At 42.5% G+C, this 27,733-nt stretch overlaps 1 protein-coding gene across 2 annotated transcripts in view; it reads left to right on the top strand.

Annotated features, from left to right (window-relative positions):
- The window catches only part of SYT7 (synaptotagmin 7), a 420,555-nt gene that overhangs the window by 372,254 nt on the left and 20,568 nt on the right, over positions 1-27,733 (top strand). For both annotated transcript variants that reach the window (XM_029583040.1, XM_029583041.1), the window contains 2 exons: positions 25,089-25,359; positions 26,556-26,725. In XM_029583040.1, coding sequence (XP_029438900.1) covers positions 25,089-25,359; positions 26,556-26,725 — 441 coding nt within the window. The remainder of the gene's footprint in view (positions 1-25,088; positions 25,360-26,555; positions 26,726-27,733) is intronic.

The raw sequence follows: 27,733 nt of genomic DNA, 5'->3' as shown, positions 1-27,733 counted from the left end.
GACTCACCCCCAACCCTTCCTCTGCATTTGGAAGGAAAGGGCTGGAACAGGAAGAAGAAGACTCTTCTCTGTTGAATGAAATGAAGCATAGCTGGTAGGTAGCAAATTTTCAGCTGGCTTGCTGCCCCCCAGATGTTTGCTGCCCTAGGCACAGGCCTAGTGTGCCTATCGGCAAATCCAGGCCTATTGGTCATAGTGATATTGAAGAAAGATAAATAATACAACTGAAGTTTGAATAGATTACAGTGGAGAAAGACAATTTGGTGGAAGGCCTGTGAAACACAGATTGCAGTAGCCTAAATGGAAGGTGACAAGAGAGTAGATGAGCGTTTTGGTAGTATGCTCAAAAAGGAATGGACTGATTTTAGCAATGTTATAGAGGAAAAAATGACATGCTTTAGCAGTATTTTGGTTGTGTAGAGAAGAAGAGAGAGGCATGAAAGATGAGCCCAAGGTTATAGGCCAACGGAATATGGAGGATGAGAGTGCCATTCACAGACAGGAGTAGTGTCTCAGGACCGGAGGAGGGTGGTTCTGGTCCCGCTTCACAAAAGTGGCAGCAGGGAGGAGGCTTGAAAAGGTACAGAGAAGGGCAACCAAAATGATACAGGGGATGGAATGGCTCCTCTGTGAGGAAAGGCTAAAGAGGTTAGGGCTGTTCAGCTTGGAGAAGAGACGGCTGAGAGGGGATATGATAAGAGGTCTAGAACGGGTAGATGTGTGAATTGGTTAGTTACTCTTTCGGATACTAGAAGGACTACGGACACTCCCTGAAGTTAGCAAGTAGCACAATCTGACATTAGAAATGGCAACATTCAGACACCACTAGGAGAACATTTCAAGCTTCCAGGACATTCTCTCTTGAACCTTGAAGGTTTCTGTACTCCTAAAAAGGAACTTCAAAGGAGCACTCCAGCGTAAAACTGCTGAATTGGAACTCATCAAAAAAACTTCACACTATCACCCAAGGTCTGAACAGAGACAATGGCTTCTTTGGCACACTACAACTGTCTATGAACTTAACTGCTCTCGGATCATTCTGCTTTTTTAAACTAACCTGAGTTGTTAGTAATCTGGACTCTAATGCTATTAACACTCTGTTTCCACAACGTCTGCCTAATTCTGTACCCCCCCCCCCCCCCCTCCTCATCCCACCTCTGTACTACACTTCATGCATCTGATAAAGTGGACTCTGTCCTTGAAAGCTCATTCCTCAGTAAACTGGTTGGTCTATAAGGTGTCACCCGACTCTTGACATTTTTTGCTACACCAGATTAACACGGCTATCCCTCTGAAGATCTAACTAAAGTCAGTTATTCCATGGGATTTTGGAAGGTAGGACGTCGTAGTAAGATATGAAGGGAGAGAATGAAAGAAGAAGTGAGAGGGCAGGGTTCACCACGTGGTACGAGCGATCGGTATTTGCTCTTGTTTCCAAAAGGCTTCTGAAATAAACCTCTTCTGTATCTTGCTCAGTGATCTGCAAGTATTTGCAGTGTCACATATTTTTAATTTGTCAACCAAGAACTGTGGGAATTTGGACTGTAAAACATTTAGTGGGATCATAGGTGATCTGTTCCGCTTCTTGAATGTTCTCTGATTCAGTGTTAGTAACAATATTTGCCATGGTATACGTCATGGCTGCAAACTGTTACCTCATGATGAGAGAGATTATTTGAGGTATCAGCATGCAGAGAAGCAGAAACACCATCCTGAACATCTGCATGGCCATTTTGCTTATTTTCAGCCTCTCTGTGCCCTCAGATAGAGGCTGGAATAGTTCATAGTTTCCAGATACTGGTCTACAATTCTTCCTGTACTGACTCCAATAGAGATTTAAAGCAAGACATCGAGACAAACTTAATGAAGTGAGACCTGGATACATCAGTGGGTGCTAGGTTTGCTCTCTCAATATATCTATCAGATAATCGCAATACTTTTTTGCTTAATAATGAGTCGTATTCTTGTTTATTTTTTAAACATTTTTCTAGTGCACTTATTGCAAGGTGCTGGAACTGGCAAACTTTGGAACTGAAGACCTCCATTTATCCACAGAACAAGCAGAGCAGAGGCAGCTGCAGTGCAAACTCCCCCACACTGCCCTGCCAATGTGCTCAACCCTGCTCTGGAGGGACTACCTTTAGGAGTAAAAAGGCAATTCAGTTCTGGGCCTGTGCAATCTTTGTCCTCTCTACAGAGGAAGGCTATTAGGGTATCAATTAATGGCCAGTTGTAATTGGGGGGGAGGGATGTTAAGTGATGTGATCATCTATCAATTGAGAACTGAACCGAGATCTATGGCTAACAATAAGCTTGATAAATATAGCTAGAGAACCATTAAAATCACCCAAAACCCTAGTCTGAAAACCTTTCTTTGCATTCAAATGACTTAAATCTGGTTTTGAAAGTATGTGAAGAAATTCCATCCGGTCTTAAATACATTCATTTCTTTGGACTTTATGGTTTATAAATGAGTGTTAATCAAGTAAGTAGGCCAGAAGGGAATCTTATATTAGCAGTGGTATCTATAATGCAATATTAACTATATAATAAGCTTGACTTTAATCGTTGAGCAACTGTAATCAGGCGAAGCAATAAGAATAAGAGCAAATTATGAATATGATATGAGATGATATCTAACAAAATTATAAGAAATTGTAAGAAAAAGAGGCCTGGTTTAGCATCCATTGAGCTTAGAGAAAGTGCCTGCAATCTCTTGCTGCAGTTATTAAAAACATTAGCTGACACTGGCACTGATGATTCATAATATAGTTTATATACAGTAACATTCCTAATGAGAATGTCAAGAATTTGAGGCGCAAGTGTTTAACATCGTTCAGTCAATGATGGCTCTGTACCTTATTGAGCGACTTGAATTACCCTAGTACGCAGCTCATTAAAAAGGAGGCTCTCCCAATTTCTTTTCCATTTTCCTCATCTCAAGTGAAATAAACTAATGGATTTCAAAGGGAGTTATTTATTTTTGCCAGTTACTTTCTGCTTGAGGGCCTTTTGTTTTGGACTATATGAATGTCTTCTTTTAATATAAAAGATTTTAAATAAATAAATAAATATAGAGTATATATATATATTTTTTTTTTAATAGTTTACCTTTTCAGTTTTAGTTCAAGGTGGTTTGACATTACAGTACTTTTGCAAAGGGCTTATAATCTTTAAGAGAGTACCTGAGGCAATGTAAGATGAAGTCATTTACCTAAATTCAGTGAGAGGGGTGGGATTTGAACTCTGATTTGCCTGGCTCACAGACCATTGCTCTAAATACTAGGCCACTCCTTCTTCTCTGCTTTATGACATCGGTGATAATTTAATCCCTTTTTTGATGTATTAGGGAGTCCTGGGTATTACTTCATGAAATACAGAAACATTCTTTCTTAACACCACTAGGAAGAAATCTTCTACAGTGTCAAAAAATATTTTCTGTCTCAGCAGGTGGCTAGAGTCTTCTTCTTCCAAGATTTCAGTCTTGTTTCTCAGTTAATGCTCAGAAATTGAGCGCGCCCTTTGCTCTCTTTCGGTGCCTGACATTCATACATATCACTTCTAACATTTTCCTTTGATTTCATTTTATACTTCCAGGGGTAGTTCTATCATTAGGCAGGGTCAGGAAGTCGCCTCAGGTAGCAGACTTTTGGGGTGACAGGGTACCCCCTCAGAACAATACCTTTGCAGCGACCACCTCATTTCCCAGCGAGACAAGAGACCTGCGAGGTTACGCATATTGATGAGGTGGCCAGCGGGGTTCCCACATCTCGCTGGCAAGAAGAGATATATTGATGTGCCAGTGGGGTTCCCACCCCTCTCCTGCTGGCAGGAAGAAAGACTCTTTCCCCAGCACTGCATGGCCCCCCCACCAGCAAAAGAAGGGGCAGCCAGTGGTGGGGAGGCCAGGACCCATCAACGAGACAAGATCCAGCTGGACCCACCCAATGAGGAAGGGGATGAGAGTGGGAGGAGTGAGAGGGAGAGAAAGGAAGGAAGAGGTAAGTGAGAAGGAAGGGAGGGAATGAAAGGAGTGAGTGAATGGAGGTGCAGGGTGAAAGAGGGAAGGGTGGGGATTGGGGTGAGAGAAGGAAGGAGGAGTGAGAAGGAGTAGGAAGCGAAAGGAGGGGAGAAAGGTGAATGCAAGGGAAGAGATGGAATTTCTTGATAGGTGTCTGCTGATTCCACTTGGCTTCTCCGTCTTATTCTTCCATCCTCTGCTCTGGACCTTGACCACTGAAGAAAACTTTCCCCTGGCATGTTTTAGTACCTCCAATCAACAATAACTCACGTGAATCCCAATTTTAGCAAGTTCAGGTACCGTGGCAAAAACCAAATGTGACCAACCTAAATGCCAATAGTACATTACAATTTGAATAAAGACGCTTGTGGTATTATTGACCAGTCATAATAGGCTTCATCATTATTTCTAGATGATAGGCCTTATCTTTAATCATTGGTCAAAGTCCCATTTTTATATTTTTTTCATATGCAATATGTGAATCATGCAGTTTATATAATTCCAACAACTTAATTTGAGAAACTCGCTGAAGCCATAGATAGTGAACATGCCCGACATGGAACCATGTTTTGAACGCCCGTCGTTCTTTCTCAAGGGCTGGAGTTCAGCGTCTACGACAACAATTCAATAATGTCTCAAAAAAATCAAAAAGTAATAAAATCCAATTTCAAAATAATAATCAACTATAGTGGGCATCATGTCAGTGTATCATCAGAATCAGCCTGGCACTTACTGTATTTGTAGTCCGTCTTGAATTAAGATTTTGACAATGGCGTTTCTGCGTACATTTCCTGTGTTGCCGCTGGATATGTTGTCATTAATATATGCATAGGTGATGTGGAATTAACTTCACTGGATGACGTAACAATCAGGTGAGTGTGTACCATTCCACTGCTAGGTTTAAACCATTAGGATGAACTGTGTTCAATTTGAAAATCCAGAATTGTTCTCTGTAATTAAGAACCGCTTTAAGGTTACCACCTCAGGGATTAATTTGAACCAATTCAATGACCCGCCATTTAATATCCTGAAAAGAATGATGATATTGTACACAGTGGGAGACAATAGGAGCTTGGAGTTTAAAGGTTGTAAGGCAACTTCGATGTTTAATCAATCTCGTTTTGATAGAACGTTTAGTCCTGCCCACATACAGTAATGAGCAGGGACATTGCAATATATAGATCACATTAATAGAATTACAATCAGTCCGAGAGAAAGCTCTATGAATATTGCCACAGAGGTCTTTCCAATCTGGACCTATCATGGACTGACTGCAAAATGAACATTTCTCACAAGTCCAATGCCCAACGGGATCACTATTTACACAGTTTGAACCATCTGATAAGTGAGAATGTGTCAATAGGTCCTTCAGATTTTTTCCCTGTTTATAAGCAATGATAGGAGGGTGTGCAAAAATGGAATGTATTTTTAAGACGGGCCAGTATTGAAAAATCAATTGTGAAATCTGCGATGCCAGTACAGAAAAAGGTAATGCACAGATTAACGCTGGTGTTTCTGATGTCTTATTCTCCAACAATAACCAGTCACGTGCAGCATTATAAGCTCATTTATAGGCTCTTTTTTACATATTTATATGGGTAGCCCCGCTGTAAAAACATTTTTATCATAATCTGAGATTGTGAAATAAAATCCATCTTATGGGTACAGATTCGACGTAACCGAAGGAACTGACTAATTGGTAAATTTTTTCAGAGATGAAAAGGATGAAAACTGGTGAAATGTAAATAAGTATTCGTTGCACACAGTTTCACATAAAGACTAGAAATGAGATGTTGATCTTCTTTCAAAATGAGAATATCAATAAATTCAATCCGGCGATGATCATAGTGCAGAGTGAATTGAAGGTGGCTATCTAAAGTATTTAACCACTGTAAAAATAAAATGAGAGACTGTTCGTTTGAATTCCACAGAAAAAACACATCATCGATGTAACGATACCAATAACAGACATTGGCAAATTCCGGTGTGTCATATAGAAATTTAGTCTCAAAAGCGGCAACATATAAATTAGCTATACTGGGGGCCATGGTGGCCCCCCATAGCTGTACCTTGGATCTGTTTGTAAAATTTATCCTGAAAAATAAAATAATTCTCAGTAAGAGCCAATTGTGCCAGTTGGAAAATAAATTCGGTAGGTACACGATGAGGTCTAGGTCTTTGTTCCAACGTATCTAATACTATATCAAGAGCTGCTGATTGAGGAATATTAGTATATAAAGCCTGGATATCCAGAGTGACCAATATCGAATCCGTTGTACATTGAATAGATTGTAAAACAGTAAGCATATGTTTGGTATCTTTCAAATAGGATGCTGCTTTGGAAATGAACGGTTGTAGAAAAGTATCTACAAAAATTGATAACGGTTCTAAAATAGAACCTATCGTGCTTACAATAGGACAACCTGGTAGATCAGTGATATTTTTATGAATTTTAGGTACCATGTAATAAATAGTAGGTACAGTTGGAAAATCTTTTTTCACGAGAAGTGAGAAAACCTTGTATGACTGCCTCCTCCACCATAGTATGAATGGTATCTTTTAGAATATGTGTAGGGTCCTGTGTTAATACAACATAACTTAAGGGATCACTGAGGTGTGTTATAACTTTATCTATATATTGCCCCTTATTCATAAGAACAATAGCACCACCCTTGTCCACTTTTTTAATAACAATGCTATCATTATCTCGCAATGATTTTAAAGCAATGTTCTCCTCTTTGGATAAATGTTTTGTTACAATGTAAACCAAGGTGATTTGTAACCTGTTACATGAACTTCGGTATATAAAAATGCTAAATAAATAAATAAAATAAATTATATCTCGGTGGGCAAGACTGTTGTTCAAGTGATGTTAAATCATCCAAAATTAAATCCATAAATGTTTTTATGGCAGGATCAATGGTACCTGGAGGGAGCCACTGTGATTTCGGTGCCACTACTGAAAGATCACAGCCTGTATCGCATTGCGAAAAATATAAGGAAACTTGTAATCTTCTGAAAAAATTGATACAGTTGACATCTCGTCTTGAACGGATCATAACGATAGTATGGAACGAAAGAAAGGCCCCTTTGTAAAACCGAATATTGAGCCACTGTTAAGTGTACATTTGATAAATTAATTACAATTGATTGCGGTTTTGAGAACGTGTCCATGGTCTTTGGTCCGTGTCTTGCCAAGCCGATTGTCAATTGTTTCGAAAAAAACAGCAGCCCTGAGGTCGAAAAGAAGATCGGTAATTGCCACGTCTGTATTCTGGTGCTGGAGGAGGATAATTTGTCGGTGCTGATGTTTGTTCTTCTTCAGAACTCGAGGACGTATCTTCAGAGGATCCTGCGAAAGCCACTTTTTTAGGTTTATTAGTAAGAGCTTTCTTCTGCCAAGGATAAATACTTCCTGAAGAATAATCCTTTTCATCGCGTTTAAATTTAGCGATCTTACTTGATCTTAATTCATTTTTTAATTTCTCCATAGTAGCTTGATGTTCCTGTAATTTTATATCAAATGCTTCGGAAGATGGTTCTTGTTGCTTCAATGCTGTTAACGCTGTATCACTAGCCAGTCGAATAGTGTCGGCTATTTTACTAGTGGTCTCGACAAGAAGTAGCATAATGTCCAAGGAACATTTGTTTAATATTGCAAGCCATCGTTGTATAAATTAAATTCTTCATTATCTGGATAGATGGAAGGTTCTAGATTAATCCGCAGCCCTCTAGGAATCATTTCAGACTTTATATATTGCAGTAAGGTGGCAGAATGTAATTCTGCCCGCACCAGTCTTTGTTGTTCATTTGTAAATTCTAACCAGGATTTTTCACTGGAATTAGCTAAGCTCAGCAAAACTCATCGATGCCCACCTCCTAAATTGCCTGACATTACACATCCTTTCAGTTTTACTCTCCCCACTCATAGGTGAGGGCCAGCAGATCATGAGTTAGTTCTGAAGCACCTCCCATTATGAGTGCGCAGTAAGAGCAGAAGCTGCCTCTCACAGCCGGTCATTGTATTATTTTTGCCAATGGCATGCATGATTGGCACTTACAAATGACAAGGTAGCATCTGATATCACTGCCCCAGGCCACTTTGTTCTGCCTGTAGCTTGTATGGTCCTTCATGATATCATGTGGGACTGTGAAGACTGCCCTCCCCAGCCACTAGCTTTCTGCTACTCACCACCAGCACTGCTGATTAGTTAGAGCTGCTATCGCATAACTCTGCCAGCTTAAGAGGGACTCTTGCAGGCCCACTGTCCTGTCACAAAATGTTTCTGGCCCAAACGATGTAGTAGCCAGCGCATTCATCACTGTCAAGTTTTAACTATTTTTTTTCTGCATATGTTTCTTTATAAGTTCATGAAAACAGCAATTTGCTACTGTCTGGGTGACTTTCAGTAATGGCTTAATTCACATTTGTTTCTTTTGTGCTGAAATAATTAGCCTTATTTTTCTGGTGCCATCAAAGGGAGGGAGGTCAGAGTTGGAGTAGCCACCCTAGGTACAAAGTATGTTCACACGTTTCATATTGTGCTCCTTTGTAGCCAGGACCTTCCTAGGCAGATGAGGCCAGGCAGGGAGGAGCGGTGCCCCCTATGATATGGCAGCCATATGGAATGTATAGGAGAAGCGATGGAAGTGGCCGAGTGCTCCCGCTCCCCAGTCTGGCATCTCAGGTGGCCATCGGTCTTACCCAGCCCTGCTTGTGGCTGATTTTCAAAGGGACGCTGCCCGAGCAGTTTTCCTTCTAAAATTAGCTGCAAGCACATGCATGCGACTGGCAGATTCATCCTTAGCACCTTCTATGTTTCTGCAGGCGGTTGATCAGAGGTAAAACTGCACACATGCAGTTGAAAATGTCAACATAGGCCTAGCTGGGCCTCCCTCAGTCTGAATATACCCGTGGGAATGATTTTTTTTACCCTGCTAAAAAAGTGTGCGATATGAAAGAAAACTTTATGCCAGGTCAATCTGCCAGGTAACTGCCTTTGAAAACTGCCCTCCAAATAATATACCCTTAAAATAACAGACTGACATCCACAGTTCTGCCAAAACAGTACGATAGTAAATAAAAATGGCATTGCAATGTATGACGCCAAAAGATTTGGTGTTTAATTATACTGAGGGAAGACTGCAGGAAAATTAATTAACATGAGCCAATAGTCACCACTAATGAAATTAGGACCAGTGATTCTAAGATTTTATAAATGAAAAGCAGAAATATATGTAAATTATTTAATGTTAGCTTCACTGAAGGATTTTGGGGGTAATTTTCAAAGGCTTCTGCTGTTGCAGTCTGGGAAGCTGCAGACCAGGAGTGAACCCTTGGGCCGAACTACCCCAATGATAGGGCAGGTCGGGAGGCGGAGCCACAGGCAGAGGTCTTCACCCGGGAACCAGGAACCCCCCAGGAGGAGCCCGTAGGGTCCTAGAACCTTGGGACTTAGGAGAACAGTGAGAGTCTCTATAGTAGAAGAAGGCCTGGGCAGAGAGTATGATAAGGTAGTCCAATAGGAATGCTGTAGTGCGTGGGCTAGTTGGGACCGGTGTATGCTGGAGCAGGTAGTGAGTAGATACAGAGTCTATAGCGTGCTGTGGACTGGAGCAAGCTATGAGCAGGAACGGAGTCTGTAGCGTGCTGAGAACTGGAACAGACTGTGAGCAGGATTGGAGTCTGTAGCGTGCTATGAGCTGAAGCAAGCTGTGAGCAGGAACGGAGTCTGTAGCGTGCTATGAGCTGAAGCAAGCTGTGAGCAGGATTGGAGTCTGTAGCGTGCTATGAGCTGAAGCAAGCTGTGAGCAGGAACGGAGTCTGTAGCGTGCTGAGAACTGGAACAGACTGTGAGTAGGAACGCAGACGAACCCAGGTCAGGCTGGCAGCAGGCAGGAGCGGAATCAGGCACGGGCAATGGTCGGTGGCTGGCGGCGAGCAGAAGCGGAATTAGGAACAGGCTGAGGTCAATGGCAGGCGGCAGGCAGAAGCGGAGTCAGGAACAGGCTGAGGTCAATGGCAGGCGGCAGGCAGAAGCGGAGTCAGGAACAGGCTGAGGTCAAGTCAGGAACGTGGAACAAGTAAAGCGCAACTCAGAACTACTAACCAGTAGCGACCGTTGTTGCAAGGCAATGAGACGGTAACCGAACGCCGGTTAAATCAGGCTTGGGGCGTGGCGTTGTTAGCCCGGGCGGGGCCAGACTTCCGGCGGCTGTGCGTCCATAGTGCGCATCCTCACACGCGCGCGCGTGGCGGCAGGGAGATGAGCTGGTAATGGCGGACGCCCTGGAGGGCCGGCAGAGCCGCGGGAGCGGCGTTTCCACCACCTTAGGTAAGCGCAGTGCAGAGCGGATAGGGGGGAAGCGGTGGAGACCGCAACATCTGCGGGGGTTGTGCATCGAAAGTCTACATATATGCAATTAATTAACATTTGTGCATGATAAGTGTATTGTTGCTGTCACATGGAAAAGTATGTGCATATAAGATAGGCATTTAGAAGGTGTTCTGGAGCAGAGTTTGGAATTACATGTTCATTTATGTATTTATTTAATAAACATAGTAACATAGTAAATGTCGGCAGAAGATGACCCAAACAATCCATCCAGTCTGCCAAGCAAGCTGTTATTTATTTATTTTGTTCTTAGGGTAATTGTTGCTCTGCTTAAGTTACCCCAGTCAACACAGGTTTTCCTTTTCTTCAACTCTGTCATTTAGCCCTTTTGAATCCCATTACTGGCCTTGTCCTCACTACCTCCTCTGGGAGGACATTCCATGCATCCACCACCTTTCCATGACAAAATACTTCCTAATGTTGATCCTGGCTCAACCTCCTTGGAGCATCCTTCTTTCCATCGAAAAAAGTTTGATTCCTGTGCATTATTAAAATCTTTCAGGTATTTAAATGTCTGTATCTTATTACCCCATCCTTTCTCTCCTCTAGTATATACGTATTGTTACGGGGAATGTAGCATAATAAAACAAGCCACCTCTAATTTTATATATAAAAATTTTGATTTATCTGATTAGAAAAATCATCATTGTTTTGGGCATCAGATAATATATTGTTAAAAAAAATTGATAACAGATGACATGCAGTGAATAAACATTATCTTATTATTAATTACAGTTTACATAATGTATACTGTATAAGTATATATATATTCAAAGAATGTAGCCACTCCGGTTCTGTAAATAATTATTAATTTATGATGTTAACCTTCTTCTGCTTTTTTCTCTCTTGTCCCAGTTCCATTACCCCTGTTCATTGTAACTGCAACTCCTCTGCACTAGATTCAGTTATTGTATTTTTTGCACACCTTGTTCGAATGTAAACCGGCATGATGTGATTTTATCATGAATGCCGGTATATAAAAAACCTAAATAAATAAATAAATTAAATAAATAAATAAGTAGCTTCTATCATAATATTTTCTAGAGATCTTGAACAGTAAAATAGTAATAATGAGTGCAGTTCTAAATTCCTGCCTTTCATCTCTGCATTGACACTTCCTCCAAATCATCCTGCTAGGCCAAGTCAGGGTAAGCAGGGAGACAGAATGAGCCAGCAATGTCTTCTTTTCTTTGAACTACTTCTTCCTCTCCAAGGATTGCTATATAAATTGCACCCTTTTATAATTTCTCACCATCTTAGGAACAAGAGTCTCTTTCTGACTGGATGTTTGTTCCAGTCCTTTTATCTTAAAAGGACTTCATTTACCAGTCCTTCAGGAATAGCCATGCTACATAATGCTGCTAGCCAAAAATGGTCATGGCTATTTTGTGGTCATTGGTGAAGCCTCACTTGGAATACTATGTTCAGTTCTGGAGATCGTATCTCAAAAAGGACAGAGTCAGGATGGAAGCGGTCCAGGAAAAGGTGACCAAAATCGTGTGGGGTCTGCACCAAAAGAGTTATAAGATGAGATTGAAGGACCTAAATAATGTAGTGTGATGAAGGAGTAAGTGATTCTCATGTTTGTTTGTTGCATTAACACACAAATATTGAAAATGACTGTTTAATCATAAAAATGGCTGAAGACTTCTGCGTTTCTTTAAATATAATCGAATGGACAGTGATATGCTGGACGATTGACGATAACTGTTGAGGATTTGATATAGTATGTCATATGCTGCTGTCCATAAGACAGAGATGCAGTCATTGATCAGTTTAAAAATACGCAGATGGACTTCTGTTGCTACTTGCTATGTGGTACAAAATATCTCACTTTACCTCTTTGGCGATACTTTCTTCCATTCAAGTTTTTGTCATCCTGATTTCTTTTCATCTCTTTCAGCTTCACCAGATATTCTTCTCTGTGAGCCTCTTTTTGGTTCCTTTGTACTTTTTGAATGCTGATCATTTTGCTTTTATGTATTCAGCCAACTCTTCAGAGAACTATATTGGTTTCCTTTTCTTCTTACTTTTAGTCACTTTTCTTACATAAAGATTTGCTGCCTTTGTTATGGCTCCTTTTAATTAGCCCATTATTGTTTCACTTCTCCCATCTTCTCCCGATCTTCTAGTTCCTCCTTTACTGCCACTACTTAACATTTATATAGCACTGCTCAACATACATACCCCCTCAATGTACTTCCCCATATTGAAATCCATGACTTTGAACTTTGTGTGACTTCTCCCCATCTTAGCTGCTATATCAAACCATATTGTCTGATGATCACTGGTGCTCAGATGGGAATCTACCCAGACATTAGAGATTCTATCTTCATTTCTGAGCACTGGATCCAGTAGTGCTCCTCCTCTCATGGGATCCATCACCATCTGTCTAAGCAAAGCTCCCTGAAAGGCATCCACAATCTCCCTACTCCTTACAGTTTCTGCAGACATCAGTCCACATCTAGATTAAAGTCACCAATGAGCAACATTTTCCCTTCTTTCTTACCTTTTGATGTCTTCAGCTAAATCTTTGTCCAATTCTCCTGTCTGATTCGGAGACCTGTAGACCACATCAGTGTAAATAGAAGTGCCATCATATTTTTTTCAGGCAGCCCACAGTGCTTCTTCCTTTCTACACATCCTTTGCATTTCAGTTACTAAGATATTGTTTTTTATATAAAGAGCTACTCCTCCTTTCCTTTTTTGCTCTCTCTATCCTTCCTCAACAGGTTATAGTCCAGAATGGGCTATTACCTGAACCAGGACTATGTAATAGCAACAATATCCAAGTCTACCTCCACCATCAGGGCCTGCAAATCCAGACCTTTGTTGCTCAGACTGAGAGCATTCATGCACAGAGCTTTCTAGCCTTTCTCCCTTGTTTTACTGCTATTCCCAGACACCATTTCTGTGTTTTGGCCTCAAAGACTAATTTTGTTCTTTTCTCCAGCCACTTCTTGTTTTTGCATTGGGGGTGACATTTCAATTGCATGGACTTCCTTCTCATCCTTAAGTTGAAATGCCTGACAACATGACACTTAGGACAGATGCAGGTCATCTTTACTGTATAGATTTTTATTATTCCACACTCTGGCCCCAGTCCCCATTGTATCCAAATCCTTCAGGTTTTGAGCCACATACTGAAACCTTTCCCTTCCCATTCCATGAACAGGAAACATTTCCCAAAAGGCAACAGTCTTTGACATTTGTCCAAGCTGCTTCCCCAGATTCTGGAAATCTCTCTTTACTTCTTGGATGCTGTTTCTAGCAAGGTCATTGGTTCCCAGATGGATGATAACGTTAGTTTAATATTCCTTATTTTCTTCCTTAACAATCTGGCCTGTATTTCCCCCAGCTGAGGATCCTGGAAGGCATTTTATTAACAAGTGTCCCTCAAACTGAGTCCTTAAGTTAGTCCCTCTGATGACAGAATCTCCCAACAGGAGGACCTTTCTGTTAGGGTGTTTGATAGCATTTTGTGGTTTCTGTTGGACTCTACTGAAATTATCAGAGTGCTTGTATATACACCATCAAATATGTGTTCATGCTTTTATGGCTACTGATCAAGTCACAGATATTACATCTTAGTACTTCTTTGTCTTTATTCAAAAGCATATGGGGACAGACTAAAGATGTAAATGTGCATATGCTAGAGGAAAGGCGAGATAGGGGCGATATGATAAAAGACATTTAAATACCTCCAAGGTTTCCATGCACAGGAAATGGACCTCTTTCAATGGAAAGGAGGCTTTAGAACTAGGAGTCATGGAAAGAGGGTGCAAGGAGATGAGACTCACAACAAATCTAAGGAAATATTTCTTTCCAGAGAGTGTGGTATATGAATGCAGCAGTCTCCCAGTGGAGGCGGTAGAGACAAAGACAGTGTCTGAATTCAAGAAAGCACAGGATAAACAGTGAGGAAGTGGTCAGGATTGTTTTTGGGTAAGGGGGGTCTGGAGAAAATGGTGGAGGGTGTGGGCGAACTGGTAGAAATGGATTGGTGAAGATCTGGGTCCTGCTGAACTGATACTTGCAAGTAACCACACAAGCATTTTCAGAAGCGAGATATGCACACACATCAGCCAACTTCACAAACTGCCTGCCTCCACGCATTAAACTGAGGGTTATTACGCGCATGTCATAATTATTATTTACTTAATTATTTATCGCTTTTCACATGAATTTCAAGAAAATATCTTGTTATGGAAATTATACATATTAACAAAAACTACAAAAACAAAGAAATAAATCTAAACAATTAAGTAACTCCATTTTATTGCACAAAACACCACAAGTAGGGGGTAGAGTAAGCAATATTCCAAGAAAATTGAAAATCCAACAATAAACAAAATAATTTGTTAACAAAAAGCACCAACTAATAATATAAGAGGAAAACTATGACTGCGTTGCAGGTTAAGGAATTAGGGTCTCTAGACCTGGCAGATATCACTGAATATAACCAAACCAAGTAGTTGTCCCTGGGAATAAGCAAACGAAATAGTGCTATGGCATACACTCTGAGTCAGTCAGAGTTCAGATAGTACAACAATTCTAGGTAATAGCAACTGGTTTATTATGAGCATGATTATATTTCAGAATGCAAAACAATGAACATAAAATAATGCAAATAATAATATAGCAAAAAGCAATGATAATCAGCACCTAATTCTGTGTCACAATAACTTGTGCAGTAAATAGGACAAAAAACTCATTTTGCTTAATGCTGGAGAGGGATCCCAGTCTGCACTCTGCATAGCTTCTGTCTCTTCTGGAAGTTCATGCTGAAAATACAGAATCTCTCTCTCCTTGGCTCCCTTTTCATCTGCACATCTGAAAGTATGTTCTGAGAGGCACATGCCTGCTCTATGGAGCTCACTGACTCTGGAGATAAACAACATTTTTCAAAAAGGCCCTAAAACTCTTCCTATTCCAGAAGGCATATTTGATGGTGTCATAAGAATTTATGCAACAGTTTGCTAATCAGTTTGGGTCAGATTTTTAAATCTACGCCCAATTTTATAACATGCACGCGTAGACGGGCACATGTTATAAAATCTGGGGTCGGCGCACGCAAGGGGGTGCACACTTGTGCACCTTGCGTGCGCCGAGCCCTAGGGAGCCCCAATGGCTTTCCCCATTCCCTCCGCCCCCCCCACCTTCCCCTCCCTTCCCCTACCTAACCTGCCCCCAGCCCTATCTTAAAAAAAAAAACCCTGACCTTTGTTGACGAAGTTGCGCCTGCCTCCGGGCAGACGTAGGTTGCACGCGCCCGCCTGACCGCTGTGCCAGAGGCCTCAGTCCCGCCCACTCCCCGCCCATTTTTTCAAGTCCCGGGACATACGCACATCCCGGGGCTTGTGCACATCGCCAGGCCTATGCAAAATAGGCTCGGCGCGTGCAGGAGCGGGTTTTCAGGGTTACACGTGTAATATACGCGCATAACCCTTTGAAAATCTGCCCCTTTATGTTTCTTGTTGGTATTGTCAAGACGTTTGTACATTTGTGTGACTACACTATTATGGATGTTTTACTGTACACTGCACTGATCTTTGGAAGGGTGAGTAACAAATCTTTTAAATAAATAAATAAAATAAAATCTTCCAAAACATAACCCAGAAAGAGAAACAACCTGCGTAATCCTTTGGTGGTAACTCTTCCACTACCAGACATCTGTTTTCTTTTCTTCTTTCTCACAGCCGTTTCTGGAGGTCAGTGAGAGGACTCTGGGGTCTACTCTCTGAACAAATTCACTTGATCAGATTCAGATGAAGCAATCCTATTACAGATGCTTAATCCTCAGCTCCTGTAGCATCAAGGGAACAGATAGCAGGGTTCCTTCCAGAGCCGATTTGCCAGTAAGAGAGAGTGTGAGTTGACATGTTGACATGGATCAATAAAGACATACTTGACATTCTGATATTAAACTGAACATTTAGACAGATTGTTAAGGAAAAACATAGCCCAATCCTCAAGACTCTTGGTCTTAATAAAAGAAACTGATTACGTCACTTATATGTGGCTTTCGCCACATCTAGAAAGACTCTAACCTTAAAATTAAGAAAGAGTCCCTCTAAAGGCCAACTTCATTATTCAGTCCTTTCATTATCCAGTTCAAGGACTAGAGTCACAATTAACATGGTCAAACTTGCTTGCATTTTTCCAGAGCTATCTCCTGATTTTTTTCTTAGAATACAGAAAGTACCAAGCTCTGGTTAATGAAGGCAATGATTCCGGTGGAATTTTAAGAATCTCAAGACGATACTTTTTAAACATTTCTACAGGCAGAATGCTATCATCCTTAGGAAAAAATTAATTAAGTGCAAGTTCCTGCATTTAGTAGCATTCTCCGAATTTTCTAACATGTGATGCAGAAAGGTGTTATCTTTTAAACAGTTTAGCTTCATTAGATTGAACCTGGGCAACTTTCTGTTCAAAGGTATCCCATCTCTTATTCAATCAGCCAAAGCTAGCATTTTGACCCCTGAGTTTCTTGTTAATATTTTGAAAGGTTGAACATCTCTGCAAAAACTGTCCAGAAAGAGTTCTCTCCAGTTCTTCAAAAGCAAATCATATCACTTCCAGCTAAAAATTTGAGATTTAACCAGAAAGATATCTGACACCTCCCCCTCCTAATGCAAAACCGCCCTTTCAGTCCCTGCAGCTTGTTCAGCCCCCTCCAAGGAACTTTATAGGCCCCATCATTCCAGCAACCAGGAGCCGCTAATCCAGTAGCTCCAATGCCTTCTCTCCTTAGCTCCACCATTGCACTGACATCATCATCTGAAGACTGTTCCAAAGTCACAGCACTTGGGCTCCCTGCAGCTGGGTCTATTGGCTTCTTCCGCTCCTCTGAGCTTAAGGTGGTATCTATGGCCAGGGAGGATAGTGGCTTTCCTTTCCCTACCATCTCTCCCAACAGCCTAACACAAGACGCCACAGACGCAGAATCTACTCTGTGCACCAATCAATCAATTGGCCCAGGAACAGGGGACATCCCTGAGTTGGTTGTTTATGTGCTTCCTCTTAACGTTTAAAAAAGGTAAGCAAGCAAAGTTTAAGACAAAAAAGAAGACCAACACCACCCCCCCAGCCTTCTCTTCTCCAAGCTGAACAGCCCTAACCTCTTCAGCCTTTTCTCATAGGGGAGTTGTTCCATCCCCCTTATACATACATGCTTACCATGGTTTGTGACCCATGGATGAAAGGGAATCTTGCTCTCTGGTCCCAACATCTCATTTCTAAGAAGGAGATACAGGTGACTAGGATGCATGAACAGGAGTACCAGCAGTAGAGGCACAATGGGAATATAGTGCAGGAAAGAATGGGCATCTCAGAGAGTATTATGAGCACTAGCAGCACCCTGTCAGCTACCACTTCCTCCCCAACTCAATATGCCACAGCCACAGTGCCCCCACAGAACCTAATGCAAGCCACAGCTAGAGCAACTGGCAGCAGAAAGCCTCACTCCACCTTAGCAAAGGAGATCCCAGCAGAAATTTCTGTGACATGTTGCTTGATAGAGCCCATCGAGGATGTGACCATAGATTCACTGGAATATTGGGCATACAAGTCTGCAATCTGGCCAGACCTGGCCAAGGTGGCTCATCATTTCCTTCCCATGAACCAGTATGCCTAGTGAACGTGTCTTCTCTATAACAAGGTACATCATGAGCTCTCACTGTTCATAGCTGGTACCAGAGTGGATGAAAAAGCTGATCATCTTGAAAATCAACCTGCCTTTTCTTAGGTTCCCAGAATTTCCATGTGAGTTGCAGGATGACTGTCATGTTGCCCCTCTGCACAGCTGCTATGCCCCAATGATATAACTTGAGGGTCTTGCTGCCACTCTGCCTTACTGTCCTGTTCCTGATGCTACACCTTGAGGATTTGATGCCTCCATGTTGTTTTCTGCTTGGAACCCAACTTAATTCTACCATCCTGCTTCTTTCTTAATTATACTAGGGTGCTGTGTCCCCAAAATAAAATGTAAAAAAAAATAAAATTACAAACTTCTCCTCCCACTCCTTTTCTGGTACTCCAGCTTACTGTTTTGATGTACCTTTCTGGGATCTCAGCCTAGTTCTCCCATTAGGCTTCTCACTTGTTTATAGTACAGTGTTTTCTTCCCCAAAATATTAATGTTAAAAATGAAAAAAATACAAGTTTCTCCTCTCACCCGAGTTCTTTCCTGGCTCTATGTCTTACTGTTTAAGTCTGCCTTTGTTATTGCCCTGCCTGCTTCTAGCTCTCTCATGGTGCCTTGGAGAACATCTGCCACTATAGGTACCATTTTGCCATTTTAAGGTGCCTTGGGGTATTTATGCCACTAATGGTGCTGTCTTTGCTTCTCTTTTGGTGCCTTGGGCTGTTCATACTATTGTTGATTTCCTTTGTCCCTTTCATGATGCCTTGAGGTTTTTCATGCCTCCATGCTGTTTTCCATACAATATACATTATACCTTGGATGTTTTGATGCCTCTGTACTGTTTGCCATAAAATACATGCTATGCTTTCCAGGCTTTGATGCCTCTATATTGTTTGGAATATCCTACATGTTATACCTTGACAGTTTTAATGCTTCTGTACTGTTTGCAATGCAATACAAACTATGACTTGGGGGTTTTGATTCTTCTGTACTGTGTGTGATAACCCCACACTGTGCCTTGGGAGTTTTGATATCTCCAATCTGTTTGTGATACTCATCATTTTACACCTTGGAGGTTTTGATGCCTCTTTGCTGTTTATGATACACCACATTCTACACCTTGGTGGTTTTGGTGCCTCTATGCTATTTGTAATACCTCACACTCTACACATTATAGTATTTATACCTTGGGAGGTGGGGTTGTTGATGCCTCTGTGATGTTTGTGACACCTCATACTCTATGCATTTGGGGTTTTCTGCCACTTTCTTCCTATCTCAGTTTCTATACTGCAATATTGTCTTTTAATCTGTACCTGCTATTAGCTTCAGAGACAGATTATAATTAACTCTAGCCTGAACTTGTCTGTTTCTTCTCTGTCTGAGTTTGTGTGTACACAAGAAGTCAGCACACATACACAGTGTGTATGAGACATTTTTTCACACACCATGAGATTTTCTAGTATTGTACTGTACACTGTAGTACACTACATAGGCATGATCATCCAGTAGACAGTATATCTTACTGCCAAGCATTATAGCTCTGCTTGCTAAGCAGTGCCACTGTACTTGCTGTGTTGCTGTGCACTTACTGTTTGTGCTTTTAAACACCAGTACTGCTGCTCCAAATCACTCTCGATACTTCGGGCTATCTTCAAAGTTCTTTCCAAATTCCTTTCCCTCACAGTACTTGCAGACTCTTGGTCTTGGTCAGATGTTCCGCACACTTCACCACTCATGGCCTCTTGGACCTTTCATGCCATTCCTGGTATCACTTTGCCCCTCTAGGTGCCTTGGCCTTTTGATGCCATTTTTTTTTCCTGCTTCAGTCCTCACTATATACCTTGGGGCTTTTATGCCGCTCTTCTTATTGTGTTGCTCTGAATCTTCCATTTGTGTTTTTTATTGCCAGCATCACTGCTACTTCAAGCCATTCTTTGTACCATTGGGTGGTTTCTCCTCTGCTATATCTTTGCACCCTTGCTGCACCACTCATGGGCCTTTCATGCCACTCCTGGTACTACTTTACTCCCTTGGTGGCTTGGGCTTTTGATGCTATTCTTCTTCCTGCCTCCGCCTTTACTGTATATCTTGGGGCCTTGATGCTATTCTTCTTGCAGGTTGTTCTGCACCTACCTCTAGCACCATACTCATAACACCTGAATGGCCCAGGCAGGTGTGGTTTCGCTTCTCCATCAGTTGTTTGCAGCAGAATTAATTTGGTTTGAGCTATCACCAACACTAGTCTCTTAGCTCAGGGGGGCTGCACTCCTACATCCCAACATTTCAGTGCTAGCGCTGATAGCCTGGATGTTGAGAGTTTCATAGTCACTATGTATGGATGCTCTTCTTTGGTGTCCAGAGTGCTTCTAATAGCTGGAAATCAATCTACTAGGGTTTGCTAGAATATTTACTCGTAAACTTCTGGGCTAAAAACAAACTCAATATGAGTTCATCTAAGTGCTTTATCAGTTTACCATAACCAGGTGATGAGGAAGCCAGTTTCTAAGCATCCCTTAGTTTCTAGTTTCATGAAGGGTTTATTATATTTAAAGCCAAACTTAAGACCACCCCCCATCTCAATGAACCTCAGTGTGGGCCTATTGTGTATAATGGAACCACCATTCAAACTAATAGACACACCCTTACTAGCATATCTGACCATAAAGCTGCCTTTTCTCATTGCATTCAGTTCAACCAGGAGAATTAGTGAACTTCAAATACCTGTATGCAAGGTTCTTCCCCTCCATATACATCTAAAATGTTTGCTGAAGGAAGTCTTACATTTTCATTTAAATCATGAAACTATCTGGCCTACCTGCCAGAAGATTGTAAAAGAACATTCTCCTTCTATTTGGGTAGGACAAAAGAAATCAGAACATCCATACAGCCCATTTTTTCCTGTAAACCAAATAGACCAGGAAGGCCTATGAAAAAACGTATGATAGCTAACTAGATTTCTAAGCGTATATCCATCTGCTATCAAAATGCATGCCTCTTCTTGCATGGCCATGTATATGCTCATAAGGTCAGAGCAATGGCTATGTCCACAGTATACATTAGGTCAAATTCTCTTCAGTGAAATTCAGTGCACACTGTTGCATGCCAGTACTACCTAAATACTGACTCCTGTCAAGGTCAGCCAGTCAGATCACAAAAATCTATTTACGACATAGGTAATTAAACTCCTTCCACAATCCTCAAAATGGCCAGCTGTCTTGCAGAGGGTAGGAGCAATGGGACATCAAGACAGCAGAATTCCTTTCCTGTGCAAAATTTTGCATTTGTCCCACAGAATTAGGTTTGAGGAAGCAGCAGCAAGAATGGCAACGGAGGCCTGCGCGGGCCAGAATGAAGGAAAGAATAGCGCTGGGTTATCTGGAAATGAGAAAGGAGCAGAGGTGGGCTCGCTGACACGACCGGAAGAGAGCTGAGAGAGAGTCAGCGTTGGCTCGCTCGTGCAGGCTGGAACAGTTGAGCCTGTAGCATCTGCTTTGGCCTGCATGGCCCAAATAAAGGAGGGAGCAGTGGAAGTCTACTGGAGCCTGAATGAGCGAGGTAGACAGCAAGCTTGCGGGGAAGGTAGGAGAGAACTGGGGTCTTGCTGAAGAGGGGCTGGCAGACAGAGAGAAAGCTAGGGGAGACTTTTTGAGGTGAGGGGAAGCTCTCTCACTCTCTGCCTGCCTGCCTGCACCCCCAGGAGTCAAGTCTGAGGGGGCAGGCAGAGAGAAACTGAGGTCTTTCTAAGGGGGGCCAGACAGAGAGGGAGGTCTTACTGGGATGAGGAGAAAGAGCTTGGGAGACAGTAGAAGGATTAAAGCCTTATAGGGGGCTTCCTGGGGGGGGGAGGAGAGAAATCTGGGGGGAGGGGAAAGTAACGGGATAGGTTTCATCCCCGGACAGAGGGGGAGATAGTTGTGAACAAGAAGATTGACCCAAGGGGGAAGAGAGATCAAGCATGGAGAAGGGGGTTCAAGCCACAAGTGGAAGACGGCTGGGGAGGGTCATTGAGCCTGGGGAAGGGGTTAGGTCTTATGATTGAAACAATCTGCACAAAACAATTAAAAATCCTGCATCTTGGAGTAATAGCTTTTTTCTATATTGTACTATAAATGAACTATTACTCAGAGACAAGGATTATATTATTTTATCTGAACAAACAAAGCCTGCAGGATTTTTAAAATGTTGTGCATAGAATTTGTAAGGTTTCTAGGTATTTTGCGCAAAATTCCCCCAGGAGTACAGAGAAAAAACCAGAATGACCATTCAGTAAATGAGCACGTCTCAAAAGAAAACCAGTCCCTTAAGGACTTCACAATCAGGGTATGTAAAGGGAACTTCAGAACTACACAAGAATGGAAAACAACTGCAATTAGGATGCTCAAATTCTTTGAAACAAATACCTAAGGACATTAGCTTTCTCGCCCATTCTGTTCAACTGCAAAGTTTAGCTGTCTCATCACTCTTCTTTCCTCTACTGAACTGTAACGACACGTGCAGACAGCCGAAGACCTAGATGACTCTGTAATATTTAAACCCAGATAACTGCATTGTTTCTTCACTGACCTGATGATGAGAGGTAGTCCAGTAAAATGGTGTCAACTACAACTTGCTTGTTGACCCTTAATTCTATGTATCTCTTACATGTAGAAGAAGCAGTTGTGTGTGTGCATGTATGTATATATATGTATAGATAAATATGTACACACGCACCTGCCAGCTGACGTTATAGGAAGCATACTCCTATGCCTTTCCAGTCCTCTGACTGCCTGCTGTGCTCGTCAAGTGGAACCATAAGGCACTATTATAAATATTCCCTGATCCTGCAAGCCACATTATTAATACAACATCTGCCTGCTCCTGCGTCCGAGTTATTTTAACTCCAGTAGGGTGGAGGGAAGTCAGAACTGGTTCCTTACCGTTCCCTAGCATCCCAGGGACAGAAGTGTTTCATTTATAAATAGACGCTGAGTAAAGAAGCATTCCTTCCATCCCAGCACACTCATTAATGTGCAAAATCTGTCTCAAAAGCTGTACATTACTGTGATAATCTAATCATAGTCAAAGCATGTTCCATGCTACACAGTTTTGTTGATGATTTACAGACTAACAGTGCAATTATTGCTTATTTTTTTGGTGATCATATTGAAACACAGATACTCCCTTTTTACTCGCTTTCTGCTTGCCTGTTTCTCTTTTGCTCACATAGAGCATTCAGTGACCTTGTTATTATCGTCATCTTGTTCCTCTGTCATCCTTCCGACTTTTATAATCATAATTGCTGCCAAGTATTCATGGCACACAGTACTCTTAATCCAGCCTTCATATTTCCTATGCGCTCTAACCAATCATGTCCCCACCAGTTTGCAGGACAGATGTGCAGATGAGAGGGCAGGGGAGCAAGGAGCTGAAAAGAACCTCATGCCTTTAACCCTTACATTCCAGCTGTGGTGTCCTGAACACTCCGCTCTCCCACCTCTGGTTTCCTGCAGCTGCAGCCAGAGTTCAGCATTCTTTGACAACATTTCTAAAATTCTGTGGCAACTATGTGCTGCATTTGCATAAAATTGCATCTTTTGCATATTTTATAATGCATATTTTATCATACGTTATAAAAGTAAAGTAGTTTGGCAACTTTGTAGAATTCATTTTTGGTGAGGAAAGGGAATCTCTAGTAGCCGTCCAGTGGGGGGTGGGGGGGGAGGACTAGCAGGAATCAGCATGGGTGGTAGATTTTGGGGATAGAGAGAGAACCAGGGATTGGAGGGAGGAAAATCCAGAGAGGAATGGGGATGGTGACAGGGGGGGGGAGAGAAGGAGGATCAAGACTGGAGAATGAGGAAGAGGAAAGAGTGAGAGGGTTGGGAAGGAGGGGGAGGAGGAAGGAGGGAGATTCTGGGATTGATGGGAGGAAAAAGAAGGGATACATTCGGTAAGAAAGCGGTGAGTGGGGAGAGAATCCAGGATCAAGGGGGAGGATCCGGATTTGGGCGAGAAGTTACCCCTCTCCTGGCTGTGGTCCTGCTCCTCGTTACATTCCCTCCACCCCCCTTAGTCCTCTCTTCCTTCCCTTATCCCTGGTCCTCATCCTGCATGCCCAGAGTATCCCCTCACTTACTTAGCTAGGTGTTCTCTCACATGCCCCCCCCCCCCCGAGCTTCTCTCCCTATTGATCCCCTTCCCCATCTTCCAAAAGCCTCTCACCTCCCCCCACCTTCTCCTCATCTTCTCAACCCCTTTCAGTACCCTCTCTCCTATACCCCCCCCCCGACTCACCCTCCCAGCCGCTCTCTCCCCACTTTCTGATCTGATCTTCCATCTTCCCCTCCATCGTTCCTCCTTGCCCCACTCCCGTTGTACCTGCAGTCGGAGGAGGAGAGCTGCCTGCCCTTCTGCCACTGGAGGTCGTACTCACAGTGTGGAGGAGATGGGGAATCAGAGGAGGGAGGGAGAAGAGACAGGGGGGGGTCAGTAAGCCAAAGATCAGGGAAGAAAGGTATAACCGTAGCTAACCCAGCTCCTGGTTCCCAGGATTCCTCGGGTGACCGGGCAATTCCATAGCGAAGGACTGATCTAAGCAGCCCGTACCGCAGCCACACAATTGCAGGACACCAGGGATCCTGGTCCTAACTTACTTAACCACAATTAATCAATTTTCTAGAAAAGGTATCAGTGCTGATGAAATTTCTTTATAGACTTGTAAATGCACCATAACTCATATCCTAAATATTAATGTTCCATCTGTAGTATGTCCTTCGTTTATAAAAAAAAAAAAAAGTAAAACATTAATGTGCAACATCTAAAAAACTACATTTTTACAATATATTGTGAAAAAAAAGAAGAAATGCTCTAAGTACAAAACATAAAGCAGAAAAGGCACACAAAGTACTATAAGCAATGTATTTGGGAGAAATAAGTGAGTTTTATTCATAACTGGACCTGATCAAAGTGCTCAGTAGTCACACTGAAAGATTATTTCTCCCCAGTGGTTTCTTTACAAGGGGTCTGTTTTCTCTCATCCCCACAGCTCTCACCAGGGTCTGAAGAAGATGAAGGCCATGAGAGCTCCGGCAGGGAAACTCTTGGTCGAATCCAGTTTAGTGTTGGCTACAACTTCCAAGAATCAACACTCACTGTCAAGATCTTAAAAGCCCAGGAGCTTCCAGCCAAGGATTTCAGTGGCACAAGTGACCCCTTTGTTAAGATCTACCTGCTGCCAGATAAGAAGCACAAACTGGAAACCAAGGTGAAACGCAAGAATCTCAACCCGCACTGGAATGAGACCTTTCTCTTCGAGGGTAAGACGCTCCCCCTTAATTTCTCTTGACTCACCAATGTTTACTGATCACGTGGAACAGGTTAAAAGACAGCTTCATTCCTGCTGGTGCCTACTGTGGGTTTCTGATATTCAGTGCACAACCGGCCAGCACCTGGTAATTAGGTGCTGCTAATAATTTGATTTGTCTAAACTGGACACACAAAATGTTTATTTTATTTTATTGCTGCTATTTCTTTTATTGCTAATTTAATCTAATTTAGAAATGTATATTCCGCCTTTTCCAGCAATCACTGGTGCAAAGCAGATTACAATTTAAAGTAGCAGAGCATTGTTACAAACTACAGTTCAGCACTAAGCGCATTATACAGCAACCCACATCGCACTTCTCAATTCATCACTTTACAGTGCATCGCTTTGCAGAAAATTAAAATAGTTGGTTTATCATAATCCTCATCAAACATCCTAATACTTGTGCATTCTAATTCATAACAGATTGCTCCATCACACCTGCTCACACAACTCTGGCATTAATGCATTGCAGCTAAATAACTCCCAATGCTCCTAACAGTTCTCACAGCAGAAGCCGAACACATGACTGTGGCCCATCCAGTGCCACGTTTTTAGTTTGCCACAAAACTGTAAATTGTTTTTACTTTCTTTAAGCTCCCTCGGAAAAGCATTCAAAAGATTAGGCACAACTCCAGAACAGGTTCTGGTCCTGCACCTTACTAGCCAGAACGTTTTTGCAGAAGAGATTGCCAAATTTGCAAGATTGATTGGCATGCAATGGTCTTAAAGGCTGACACATAAAGTCATGTTTTCTTTGAGATAGGCTAGGCCAGTATTGTACAACAACTGAGAGAAAATAACACGATAGGGAGCTGGTTTGAAAGTAAAAGTAACTTACCCCTATCCCACCTGGCGCAATCAGTCCCTTTTTTAGCTGTTGCGTTTTGTACTGATTGTAGCCTAAGTCACTTGTTTGCCATAGTCCAAGTGAATCAGGATCATTGCCTGCAGTATGAGACAGAGGTTATCCCATCTCAGAAGAGTCTTACGTTGTGTAACAACCTCAGAGGGCAAAAGGCCTTGCGTAACACAGCTGCTCCCCCCAGCATCAATAGATCATGAGGAGTCGAGCAACATGGCCAAGCTCTTAACTTCTGAACTCAGTATGAAGGAAGGTCTAACCTGAGCTCTTTCTCTGCCCCCTAGGCTTTCCCTATGAAAAAGTGGTACAGCGGGTCCTGTATCTTCAAGTCCTCGACTATGATCGGTTCAGTCGCAACGACCCCATCGGAGAAGTTTCCATCCCGCTCAACAAGGTGGACCTGACGCATATGCAAACAGTTTGGAAGGAGCTGAAACCATGCAGCGACGGGAGTGTAAGGAGGCCTTTCTTCTGTTGATTGGCAGCCATGAGTTCTCCCCTCAGCATTGTAGCAGTCTTCTCTGTTTCAGCATCGATTCGTTGTAAATCATGAGGGACATTTTCAAAGGCATTTCCCCAGATAAATAGGTTCTTACCCAGGTAAAGCGGCCAGACCAAAGCTTGCCGCTTCAAATGCAGCTACAAGTATGGGCAGGACTTACAACCAAGAGAAAAAGAAGTGTCCCAGTGGATGTTTAGGCAAACGTCCCCTTCCCTCACCCTCATCTCCACCCCAACCTTCACAGGTAGCCGCTGCAAACATTTTCAGAGGGGTTTCGCATGGCAAAATGGCAAATACACACATTAGTAGCACTGTCTGAATTTTCAAGAAGGCTCATCACCCAGCAAAAATGTTGCCAGCAGTAATTTTTTATGGGTTGGGGATAACTGCACAGAGAGGCAGTTACATGGGGGTAACTTGCACAGAGTGGCAGTTACATGGGGGTAACCTGCACAGAGTGGCAGTTACTACCCTTAACAGAAACATGGGGGTAACCTGCATAGAGCGGCAGTTACTACCCTTAACAGAAACATGGGGGTAACCTGCACGGAGCGGCAGTTACTATCCTTAACAGAAACATGGGGGTAACCTGCACGGAGCGGCAGTTACTATCCTTAACAGAAACATGGGGGTAACCTGCATAGAGCGGCAGTTACTACCCTTAACAGTAACATGGGGGTAACCTGAACGGAGCGGCAGTTACTATCCTTAACAGAAACATGGGGGTAACCTGAACGGAGCGGCAGTTACTATCCTTAACAGAAACATGGGGGTAACCTGCACGGAGCGGCAGTTCCTACCCTTAACAGAAACATGGGGGTAACCTGAACGGAGCGGCAGTTACTATCCTTAACAGAAACATGGGGGTAACCTGCACGGAGCGGCAGTTCCTACCCTTAACAGAAACATGGGGGTAACCTGCACGGAGCGGCAGTTCCTACCCTTAACAGAAACATGGGG

The sequence above is a fragment of the Rhinatrema bivittatum genome, chromosome 17, assembly GCF_901001135.1.
Source record: "Rhinatrema bivittatum chromosome 17, aRhiBiv1.1, whole genome shotgun sequence".
In the NCBI taxonomy this organism is placed as follows: domain Eukaryota; kingdom Metazoa; phylum Chordata; class Amphibia; order Gymnophiona; family Rhinatrematidae; genus Rhinatrema; species Rhinatrema bivittatum.
Note: the sequence above shows the minus strand (reverse complement) of the source record. Positions and strands in the feature narration are given on the sequence as shown.